At 33.6% G+C, this 12,971-nt stretch overlaps 1 protein-coding gene across 1 annotated transcript in view; it reads right to left on the minus strand.

Moving 5' to 3' along the window:
• The window catches only part of ASZ1 (ankyrin repeat, SAM and basic leucine zipper domain containing 1), a 98,231-nt gene that overhangs the window by 74,979 nt on the left and 10,281 nt on the right, over positions 1-12,971 (minus strand). The window contains exon 3 of the mRNA XM_031938867.1: positions 11,534-11,645. Within this exon, the coding sequence (XP_031794727.1) occupies positions 11,534-11,645 (112 nt within the window). The remainder of the gene's footprint in view (positions 1-11,533; positions 11,646-12,971) is intronic.

A 12,971-nucleotide genomic window follows, 5' to 3' on the forward strand; every position in this document is an offset into this window, starting at 1 on the left:
AAAATAGAGAAAGAGAAGATCAATGAACTGGGCATGCAACTAAAAAGCCAGAAAAAGAACAAATTACAAACTCAAAGATCCCAGCTTTTGGAATAAAAGCAGCTTTTGTTTGACAAAAACTGCTGGGAAAATTTGAAATTAGTATGATTAAAAATTAGGCATTGACCCATACTTAATACCATATACCAAGATAAGGTCAAAATAGGTTCATGATCTAGGCATAAAGAATGAGATTATAAATAAATCAGAAGAGCATAAGATAGTTTACTTCTCAGACCTGTGGAGGAGGAAGGAATTTGTGATCAAAGAAGAACTAGAGGTCATTATTGATCACAAAATATAAAATTTCAATTATATTAAGTTAAAGAGCTTTTGTAAAAATAAAACTAATGCGGACAAGATCAGAAGGGAAGCAGTAATCTGGGAAAACATTTTTACACTTAAAGGTTCTGTCTGATAAAGGCCTCATCTCCAAAACATATAGAGAATTGACTCTAATTTATAAGAAATCAAGCCATTCTCCAATTGATAAATGGTCAAAGGATATGAACAGACAATTTTCAGATGAAGAAATTGAAACTATTTCTAGCCATATGAAAAGATGCTCCAAGTCATTATTAATAGAAAAATGCAAATTAATCAACTCTGAGATACCACTACACACCTGTCAGACTGGTTAGGATGACAGGAAAAGCTAGTGACAAATGTTGGAGGGGATGTGGGAAAACTGGGACACTGTTGTTGGTGGAATTATGAATACATCCAATCATTCTGGAAAGCAATTTGGAACTATGCTCAAAAAGTTATCAAACTGTGCATACCCTTTGATCCAGCAGTGTTACTACTGGGCTTATATCCCAAAGAGATCTTAAAGAAGGGAAAGGGACCTGTATGTGCACGAATGTTTGTGGCAGTCTCTTTGTAGTGGCCGGAACTGTTAACTGAGTGGATGCCCATCAATTGGAGAATGGCTGAATAAACTATGGTATATGAATGTTATGGAATATTATTGTTTGGTAAGAAGTGACCAACAGGATGATTTCAGAAAGGCCTGGAGAGATTTACATGAACTGATGCTGAGTGAAATGAGTAGGAGTAGGATACTTCAACAACAATACTATATGATGATCAATTCTCATGGACGTGGCTCTCTTCAACGAGATGAACCAAATCAGTTCCATTTGTTCAATAATGAATAGAACCAGCTACACCCAGCAAAAGAACTCTGGGAAATGAGTGTGAACCCCTACATAGCATTTCCAATACCTCTATTTTTGTCTACCTACATTTTTGATTTCCTTCACAGGTTAATTGTACATTATTTCAAAATTCGATTCTTCTTGTGCAGCAAAATAACTGTATGTATGGATATGTATACATATATTGTATTTAATATATACTTTAATATATTTAACATGGATTGGTCTACCTGCCATCTGGGGGAGGGGGTGGAGAGAAAAAATTGGAACAAAAGGTTTTGCAATTGTCAATGATGAAAAATTACCCATGCATTTATCTTGTAAATAAAAAGCTGTAGTAAAAAAGAAAGAAAGAAAAGAAAAAGAAAAAGAACAAATTAGGGGAGTGGAGCCAAGATGGCAGAGAGGACACACGCATCTTCCTAAACTCTCCTTTTCCCTCAATCTATTTTAAGGATGAATTCAGCCTTGGAATTATGCTTGACTGTCAGAACCCATGAATTTTGAGAGTACAACATGTTATCAACAGAAGATAATCTCGAAATTTGCCAGAAAAGGTCTGTTTTGCTCGCAGGTAGGGACTGAACTACCGGGGTAGGCCAGGCACAGACTCAGGAAGACAGTGAGAGCTCTGTTACACTGAGCAGATCAGAGGTGGGCATGGGGTGTGATCTCAGCCTGTGGAAAATCTGCAAGGAGAACTTTGCCACCATATGAGCTACTCTGCCCTGGTAGTAAGCCAGTAGATCAGCAGAGAAGCTATAAACACAGGAACTAAAGGCTATAACCCTGAAAATCTGTAGTCTCTTGGGACCTGGCCACTCACCCAGAACCCAAAGTGACTCAGGGTGATCCAGGCGCAGCCACAGTTGTTGGTCCCAGGACAGCCCTAGTAGCTGCCTTTCCTCTGCTGCTGATTTCAGTTCCTGATTTCAGGTTCCAGTACATCCAGTGAGTGCTATTCCATTGCCTCTTCACTGCCATTTCCTGTCGTCTATAGAGGTAGCTTAGAAATACTCCACTGCCCCGATAAGCAGACAGTAGGTATTTTTTTTTCTCCAAAATAAGCAAAAAGGCAAAGTGCACTCCAACTATAGATATCTTCTATATGCAAAGAGATCAGACTTCAAACCTTGAGGAGACTCAAAACAGTTTGTCTTTAGATCCAAAGGTGGATATGATCTGGTCCCCATTACACAAGATCTCATAGAAGAAATTAAAAATGATCTTAAAAGAGAGCTAGAAGAAAAACGGCGAAAGAAAAGGAAAGTTTTGCAAGAGGGTCAGGATAAGTCATTAAAAGATAAGAGTGGATAAAGAAATCAACTCCCTGAAAAAACACAATTTGCCAACTGGAAAAGATAAACAAGTCCTAGTGTTAGAATCCTCACAAAGTGTTACCCCACTGGAATTGATAGAAACAATGCTTATGTAATTATGTTTATACCTTTGAGAGTTCACACATTAGAGCTCAAACCTTTAAAAAAGAGAGTTTACACATTAGAGGTCACACTTTAGAGTTCACACCTTTAGAGAGCTTATATAAGCTAGAAGCCTCCAGGAAGAGGATGAGACTTCGAAAGATGGAGAAAGCAGGATTCAGTTTGGGATATTGAGAGAGCCAGAATTCAGTTGGGAGATTCAGAACCAAGATTCAGAGGAGCTGGAGGCTGAAGCTGGCAGAGGCAAAGGACAAGCTGCAAGAGCTCTCGGAACCAAGGGGATAGATAGACCTCTAAGAAAACTAACCGGGCTATTTTGGAAGACACGATAAAGGACCAGACTTTGACTCCTAGCTGCATTTCAGGTGATTATTGATTTGAACTGAAACTAAGGCTGCCTCCAGGAGCTCCCCAAGAAACCTGCTCCCAGAGAACTATCATATTTTTAGAAAAGAAGAAGAGAACACTACATCCCAGGAAAACAAAATTTGTGAATTGGAAAAGGTAAACAATTCCAAGGAAAACAGAATTTGTGAATTGGAAAAAGAATTCTTTAAAAAAATTGGTAAAATGGAAAAAAATTCCATAGACCAAAACAACTCATTTAAAAACTCAATTGGACAAATACAAAAAGAAATTAAAAAGTAAATGAAGAAAATAATTTATTAAAAATCAGACTTGAACAAATGGAAATGAATGACTTCAGGAGACACTAAGAATTAGTCAAGCAAAACCAATGAATGAAATAATGAAAACATCGAAAACATGTTAAATATCTACTTGGGAAAACAACAGACCTGGAAAATAGATCTAGGAGAGATAATCTAAAGATTATTGGACTTGCTGAATATCATGATGAAAAAAAGAGCTGTTTTCAGGAAATCATCAAAGAGAACTGCCCAGATGTTATAGAAACAGAAGGCAAAATAGACATTGAAAGAATTCATCGATCTCCTACTGAAAGAGATTCCCAAATCAAAACTCCAGGTAATATTGTGGCTAAATTCCAGAATTATCAGAACAAAGAAAAAATACCTTAAGCAGCTAGAAAAAAACAATTCAAATACCGAGGAGCTCCCATAAGGACAACTCGGGATGTAGCAGCATCCACATTAAAGTTTTGAAGGGCCAGGAATCTGATATTTGAAAGGCAAAAGAACTTGGTATGCAGCCAAAAATAACTTACACAGCCAAATGAGCATTTTTTTCCCTAGGGAAGAAGATGGACATTTAATGAAATAGGTGAATTCCATTTATTCCTAACGAAAAAAACAGATCTAAACAAAAAGTTTGACCTCCAAATATAGAATTCAAGAGAAGCATAAAAAGAAAAGTAAAAAGAACTCTTGAGAACTGTATTTGTGTTATGGGTATACATAAAGAGTACATGTATATTTAGGTTTTACTGTTATAAAAAAAATAACTAGAGGTATAAAGGAAATTGTACCAGATAAAAGTAAAAGTGGAGGGGAAAAGAGGGAAACTACATCTCATGAAGAGAAACCTATTATATCTGAGGGAATGAAGGGAGGAGATGAATGTAGTGTGAATCTTACTCTCATCAGATTTGACTCTGAGAGAAAACATATTTGGTTTACAGAGAAACTTCTCCCTCCTCATTGAAAAGTTGGGAGGGGAAAAACAAAAAGAGAAGGTTTAGGGTAAATAGAAGGGAATACTTCTAGTATTCCACACAAATAAACTAGTAATAGTAAGGAAAAGTTTAAGAAAAGGGGAGGGACTTCAAGAGGGAGGGAGGGATTCTAAAGAAGTGCTGTGTGAGGCAATTCTAATACTGGGGAGTCTAATACTGGGGGGGAGGGGTAAATGGGAAAAGAAAGATAAAAGCATAATTTGGGGACAAAAAGATGGCAGGAAATACAGAATTAGTATTTTAACCATAAAATGGTGTTCGCAGGAAACACACTTGAAGCAGGGTGATATATACAGAATAAAGGTAAAAGGCTGGAGCAGAATCTACTATGTTTCAGATGAAGCCAAAAAAGCAGGGGCAGCCATCCTGATCTCAGATCAAGCAAAAGCAAAAATTGATCTAATTAAAAGAGATAAGGAAGGGCACTATGTCTTGCTTAAGGTTAGCATAGATAATGAAGCAATATCAAGACTAAACATATATGCATAAAGTGGTATAGCATCTAAATCTCTAAAGGAGAAGTTAAGAGAGCTGCAAGAAGAAATAGACAGCAAAACGATAATAGTGGGAGATCTCAACCTTGCACTCTCAGAACTAGATAAATCGAACCACAAAATAAATAAGAATTAAGTTAAAAAGGTAAATAGAACACTAGAAAAGTTAGGTATGATAGATCTTTAGAGTAAACTGAATGGAAACAGAAAGGAGTACACTTTATTCTCAGCAGTTCATGGAATCTATACAAAAATTTACCATATATTAGGACATAAAGACCTCAAAATTAAATGCAGAAAGGCAGAAATAGTAAATGCATTCTTTTCAGATCACAATGCAATAAAAACTACATTCAACAAAAAGCTAGAGGTAAACAGATCAAAAAGTAATTGGAAACTAAATAATCTCATCCTAAAGAATGATTGGGTGAAACAGCAAATCATAGACACAATAATTTCACACGAGAGAATGATTTACAATGAGACAACATACCAAAATTTGTGGGATGCAGCCAAAGAGGTAACAAGGGGAATTTTTATATCTTTAGAAGTCTACTTGAATAAAATAGAGAAAGAGAAGATCAATGAATTGGGCTTGCAACTAAAAAAGCTAGAAAAAGACCAAATTAAGCCCCCCCCCCAATATTAACTTGAAATTCTAAAATTAAAAGGAGAAATTGATAAAATTGAAAGTAAAAAAAAAAAAACTATTGAATTAATAAATAAAACTGAGTTAGTTTTATGAAAAAACAATAAAACAGACAAATCTTTGGTAAATCTGATTAGAAAAAAGGAAAGAGGAAAATCAAATTTTTAGTCTTAAAAATGAAAAGGGAGAACTTTCCACCAATGAAGAGGAAATTAGAGCAATAATTAGGAGTTACTTTGCTCAACCTTATGCCAATAAATTTGATACCTAAGTGAAATGGATGACTACCTTCAAAAATATAGGCTTCCCAGATTAACAGAGGAGGAAGTAAATTGCTTAAATAGTCCCATTTTAGAAAAAGAAATAGAACAAGCCATTAATCAACTCCCTAAAAAAATCCCCAGAACCAGATGGATTTACATGTGAAATCCACCAAACATTTAAAGAATAATTAACTCCAATGCTATACAAACTATTTGAAAAAATAGAGAACGAAAGAGCCCTATCAAATTCCTTTTATGACACAAACATGGTACTGATACTTAAACCAGGTAAGGATGAAAACAGAGATGAAAATTATAGATCAATCTCCCTAATGAACATCGATGCAAAAATCTTAAATAAAATCTTAGCAAAAAGACTACAGAAAATCATCTACAGGATAATACACGATGACCAAGTAGGATTTATATCAGGAATGCAGGGCTGGTTCAATATTAGGAAAACTATTAGCATAACTGACTATATCAATAACCAAATTAACAAAAACCATATGTTCATTTCAATAGACAAAGAAAAAGCTTTGATAAAATCAAAGCACTGGATAAAAATCCAACACCCATTCCTATTAAAAACACTAGAGAGTATAGGAATAAATGGACTTTTAAAAAAAATAGTCAATAGCATCTATTTAAGACCATCAGTAAGCATCATATATAAAATCAGGAGTGAAACAACATTGCCTAGTAATGGATTCAATATTGTATTAGAAACACTAACTTCAGCAATAAGAGATGAAAAAAGAAATTAAAGGAATTCGAGTAGGCAACGAGAAAACCAAATTATCACTCTTTGTTGATGATATGATGGTATACTTAGAGAACCCCAGAGATTCTACTAAAAAGCTATTAGAAATAATCCACAACTTTAGCAAAGTTGTAGGATACAAAATAAATACATATAAATCCTCAGCATTTTTATACGTCACCAACAAAATCCAACAGCCAAGAGATACAAAGAGAAATTCCATTTAAAATAACTGTTGATAGTATAAAATATTTGGGAATCTATCTGCCAAGGAAAAGTCAGGAACTATATGAGCAAAACTACAAAATACTTTCCACACAAATAAAGTCAGATCTAAACAATTGGAAAAATATTAAGTCCGCCTGGATTAGTCAAGCAAATATAATAAAGATGACAATTCTACTTAAGCTAATATATTTATTTAGTGCTATACCAATGAGACTTCCAAGAAACTAATTTAATGACCTAGAAAAAAATAACAAAATTCATCTTGAATAAAAGTTCAAGAATTTTAAGGGAACTAATGGAAAAAAATTCAAACGAAGGTGGCCTAGCTGTACCCGATCTAAAACTTTATTATAAAGTAGCAGTCATCAAAACCATTTGGTATTGCTAAGAAATAGACTAGTTGATCAATGGAATAGGTTAGGTTCAAAGGACAAAACAGTCAATAACTTTAATAATCTAGTGTTTGACAAACCCAAAACCCCCAGCTTTTGGAATAAGAACTTACTGTTAAACAAAAATTGCTGGGAAAACTGGAAATCAGTATGACAGAAACTAGGCATTGACCCACACTTAACACTGTACACCAAGATAAGGTCAAAATGGGTTCATAACTTAGGCATAAAGAATGAGATTATAAATAAACTGGAAGAGCATAGGATAGTTTATCTCTCAGACCTGTGGAAGAGGAAGGAATTTATGACCCAAAAAGAACTAGAGATCATTACTGATCACAAAATAGAAAAATTTGATTATATCAAGTTGAAAAGTTTTTGTACAAACAAAACTAATGCAGACAAGATTAGAAGGGAAGCAATAAATTGGGAAAACATTTTTACAGTCAAAGGTTCTGATAAAGGCCTTATTTCCAAAATATAGAGACTTATAAGAAGTCAAGCCATTCTCCAATTGATAAATGGTTAAAGAATATGAACAATTTTCAGATGAAGAATTTAAAACTATTCATAGTTATATGAAAAGGTGTTCCAAATCATTGTTGATCACAGAAATGCAAATTAAGACAACTCTGAGATACCACCACACACCTCTCAGATTGGCTAAGATGACAGGAAAAGCTAGTGACGAATGTTGGAGGGGATGTAGGAAAATTGGAACACTGATGCATTGTTGGTGGAGCTGTGAATGGATCCAACCATTCTGGAGATCAATTTAGAACTATACTCAAAAAGTTATCAAACTGTGCATACCCTTTGATCTAGCAATGCTACTACTGGGCTTATATCCCAAAGAGATAATAAAGAAGAAAAAGGGACCCATATGTGCAAAAGTGTTTGTGGCAGCCCTTTTTGTAGTGGCTAGAAACTGGAAAATGAATGGATGCCCATCAATTGGAGAATGGCTGAATAAATTATGGTATACAAATGTTATAGAATATTATTATTCTGTAAGAAATGACCAGCAGGATGAATACAGAGAGGCTTGGAGAGCATACACAAACTGACACTAAGTGAAATGAGCAGAACCAGTAAATCATTATACACTTCAGCAACAATACTATGATGATCAATTCTAATGGAAGTGGTTTTCTTCAAAAATGAGAGGATCCAAATCAGTTCCAGTTGATCTGTAATGAACAAAACCACCTACACCCAGAGAAAGAACACTGGGAAATGAGTATACACCATAACATAACATTTCCACTCTTTCTGTTAAGCTTTGTTTGCAGTTTTGTTTTTTTCTTCTCAGGTTATTTTACCTTCTTTCTAAATCCAATATTTCCTGTGCAACAAGATAACTGTATAAATATGTATACATATATTGTATTTAACATATACTTTAACATATTTAACATATATGGGACTATCTGCCATGTAGGGGAGGGGGTGAGGGAAAGGAGGGGAAAAGTTGGAACAGGTTTTGCAAGGGTCAGTGTTGAAAAATTATCTATGCATATGTTTTGTATATAAAACTATAATAAAAAATAAAATTTAAAATAAAAAGAACAAATTAAAACCCTCCTCAATAAAATATATTAGAAATTCTGAACATCAAAGGAGAGATTAATTTGATTAGAAAAATTTATGAAGAAAACCAAATTACCAGTATCAAAAATGAAAAGGGTAAACTTGCCACCAATGAAGAGAAAATTAAAGCAATAATTAGAATTATTTTGTCCAATTGTATGCTAATAAATCTGATAATTTAAATGAAGAAGTACAAAAATATAGGCTGTTAAGATTAACAGATGAGAAAATACATTACTTACATAGTTCTATTACAAGTGAATTCTATAAAACATTTAAAGAACAATTAATTCCAATACTATAGAAACTATGAAAAAATAGGGAAAGAAGGAATCCTAGCACATTCCTTTTATGACACAGATATGGTGCTGATATCTAAACCAGGAAGGGCCAAAACAGAGAAAGAAAACCAATATCCCTAATAAATATTGATGCAAAAATCTTAAATAAAATATTAGCAAAGAAATTACAACAACTTCACCAGCTGGATCAATATCAGGAAAACATCAGTATTAATTGACCATATCAATAACCAAACTAACAGAAATCATATGATTACCAAAATATATACAAAAGAAGCATTTGACAAAATATACCACCCATTCCTATTAAAAACATTAGAGCATAGGTATAAATGGAATTTTCCTTAAAATGACAATAGCATCTACCTAAAACCATCAGCAAGCGCAATTATATGGAATGAGGATAAGGTAGAAGCATTCTCAAAAAGGTCAAAGGTGAAACAAGGTTGCCTTTTATCACTACTATTATTCAAATGTTAGCTTTAGCAATAAGAGAAAAAAAAGAAATTGAAGGAATTAAAGCAGTGAGGAAACAAAATTATTATTCTTTCCAGGTGACATAATGTTATATTTAGAGAATCATCTAAAAAACTACTAGAAATAACAACTTGGCATTTCTATATGTTACTAAAAAGCCCAGCAGCAAGAGATAGAAAGAGAAATCTCACTTAAAATAACTGTAGAAGAAATAAAATATTTGGGAGTCTACCTGTCAAAACAAAGGCAGGAACTATATGAACACAATTACAAAACATTTCTCACACAAATTAAGTTAGAACTAAAAAACTGGAAGAAATCAAATGCTCATGGATAGGCCAAGCTAATATAATAAAAATGACAGTTCTACCCAAAATAATCTATTTATTCAGTGCCATAGCAAACTGCCAAGAAATTACTTTATAGATCTAGAAAAAAAAATAACAAAATCCATTTAGAAGAATAAAAAGTTGGGGCAGCTAGGTGACACAGTGAATAGAGCACCAGCTCTGAATCAGGAGGACCTGCGTTCAAATATGGCCTCAGAAACTTAACATTTCCTAGCTGTGTGACCCTGGCAAGTTACTTAACCCCACTTGCCTCAGGGGAAGAACAAAAAGTCAAGAATTTTAATGGAATTGATGAAAAAAATGCAAAGGCAGGTAGTCTAGCTGTACCAGACCTAAAACTATAATATAAAGCAGCAGTCATCAAAACCATTTGGTACTGGCTAAGAAATATAGTAGTGGATCAGTGGAGTAGATTAAGTTCACAAAACACAATAGTCAATGATTATAGTAATCTAGTGTTTGATAAACCTCAAAACTCTAGTTTCTTGGATAAGAATTCAATATGTGACAAAGATTATTGGGAAAAATGGAAAATAGTATGGAAGAAACTAGGCATTGACCTAATACCTTATACCAAGATAAGATCAAAATTGGTTCATGATTTAGATATAAATGGATATACTATAAACAAATTAGGAGAACAAGAGATAGTCCACCTCTTAAATCTATGGAGTAGGGAGGAACTTATGGCCAATCAAGAACTAGAGAACATTATGAAATGCAAAAATGAATTTTGATTACATTAAATTAAAAAGGGTTTGCACAAACAAAATCAAAGCAGCCAAGACTAGAAGGGAAGCAGGAAGCTGAAAATTATTTTTTTTTTACAGTCAGTGCTTCTGAGAAAGACCTCATTTTTTAAGTATAAAGAGAATTGACCCAAATTTATAAGAATAACAAGCCATTTCTCAATTAATAAATGATCAAAGAATATGAACAGACAACTTGCAAATGAAATCAAAACCATTTCTAATCCTATGAAAAAATGCTTTAAATCACTATTGATCAGAGAAATGCAAGTTAAGAAAACTCTTGAGGTATCATGATATACCTCTCAGATTGGCTAAGATGACAAAAAAAGATAATGATGAATGTTAGAGAGGATGTGAGGAAACTGGGACATTAATGCATTGTTGGTGGAGTTGTGAAATGATCCATTTTGGAGAGCAATTTTGAAATATGTCTAATGGGCTATATATAAAACTCTGTATATACTTTGATCCAGCAATGTCACTAGTGGGTCTGTATCCCAAGAGATAATAAAAGAGGAAAAGGATCCACACATGTAAAAATGTATAATAGTAGCCCTTTTTAGAGTATCAAAGAACTTTAAAATTGAGTGGCTTTTGTTTACTTGCTTAGCTGAGCAATTATATTGGAATTTGAACTAACTGAAGTTGAAAAGACATATTTTTTTTTTTTTTTTTTTTTTTTGCTGTAGGGGGCATATGCTATCTCTTCAGATATGAGGTTTATAAAATATATGGGCACTTTTTTCCTTTTCATTGTTGTCTCATATCTCTAAAAAAGGGGGGAGGGGGAAGCCAAAGATTGCCACTACCATTACTCTGATACAAGCATATGGACATTTAAAATTATAATTGTAGTGACCAAGAAAACATGCTTTTATTTATGAAAAAGAGCAGAGGTTAGATTGGCAATTGTTCAAAAGACCAATAAAAGTGAAGTGGAAAAAAAGCTTTGTTTAGTCATTCAAAAATCTCCCTTACCTGCAAGCAACATTTGGGTTAGCATTTCTTGAAAGTAGTAGTTCTACACTCTTTAAAATTTGACCCTCTGAAGCACGTGCCGAACATGCAGCCATCAAAATAGTATATTGATCTATAGTGAAATAGAGAAAATATATATCAAGAATAAATACTAGTTGTTTTAATAGTACATAACAGAGTTAGGATGGTACAGTGTTATATAAGATTAGCTTTACAGTTGGGAATTTTGAGTCTTGTCTGATATACAATAGTAAATAATCACAGATATTTCATTTAACCTTTTGAGTACTGACTTTCTGAGGCTACAACAAACTGCTCATCTGCATCAGAAGACAGAGTTGCCATACCAGAAGTTCTCCCCTAGATAAAAATCACAGATCTGAACCTACACTTCCTACAAAAAATGTACAACACATTACAGGCAATTAATTGGTAAGTGTATTACATTCCAAAAGTTGGTCTTTCCACTGTCCAAACTCAAAATTCAAAACACTTTTTCTCTTAAAAACAATGTTGTTAAAAACCACTAATTTTGGATTTTGGAGTAAAAAGACATTTGTTTGATTCCTGATTCTCTTGACACTATCAATACTGGTCAAGCCATTTATCTATAGAATGAAGATGTCCAAAAGATCCTTTATAGCTCTAAATTCTATGAATGTTTAAAATTGGTATCAGGTTCCTAGGACACTCCATAAAGAGCCATTTTGGTTTATAATATGGCTGACGTACTGATAGTTGCAATATAAGACTTAATCCTTTTTTTTTTTTTTAACATATGGTCTTTATAAAAACTCAATTTAATTTCCTATTCTGAAAGGTTTTTAGATTCAACTTGGGCCCTGGGTATGAGAATTATATTCCTCCTCATTTCTGAACTAGGACATAATACAGTAATAGAAAAATTGAGGTTTCAGAAGAGATAAAAAATGAGAAAGGATGGGGATTTTAAGAATCCCCAAAGAAAGGGATACAATTGTGGCAGTTTGTATGAAAACATGGGTCCTTGATCAGAATGATGGTTCACCTATATATAAGAATTTTCATAATCTGAGCAAACATGGTTATGGGTTTCTCATAATATACTTTCTCCTGACACATGCTGATTGTACTTTATTGTCTCACATGGCTGTTGGCTTCAAAGCACAAGAAACTAACATATAGTTCTTCCTTTATTACTAATGAAAGTGGAGAGTAGCATTTATAGTTTAATTAATATTTCTTCTACTCATCCCCACAGGGAAGTTGAGAAACAAACATATTAGTGTTGTCATTAAACTATATTTTTAAAAAGTGTGAAACAGTAATCTTAAATTCATAGAATTTTTTCAACCAGTAGGGACCTCTAAATAATCTAGAGTGTTTCTTGTTTCTTGGGCCATTTACATGACCTGATCAAAGATCAGATATGATGGATGAGAAGGAAGATATGCAAAGA

This window comes from Sarcophilus harrisii, chromosome 5 (assembly GCF_902635505.1).
Source record: "Sarcophilus harrisii chromosome 5, mSarHar1.11, whole genome shotgun sequence".
NCBI classification, from domain to species: Eukaryota; Metazoa; Chordata; class Mammalia; order Dasyuromorphia; family Dasyuridae; genus Sarcophilus; species Sarcophilus harrisii.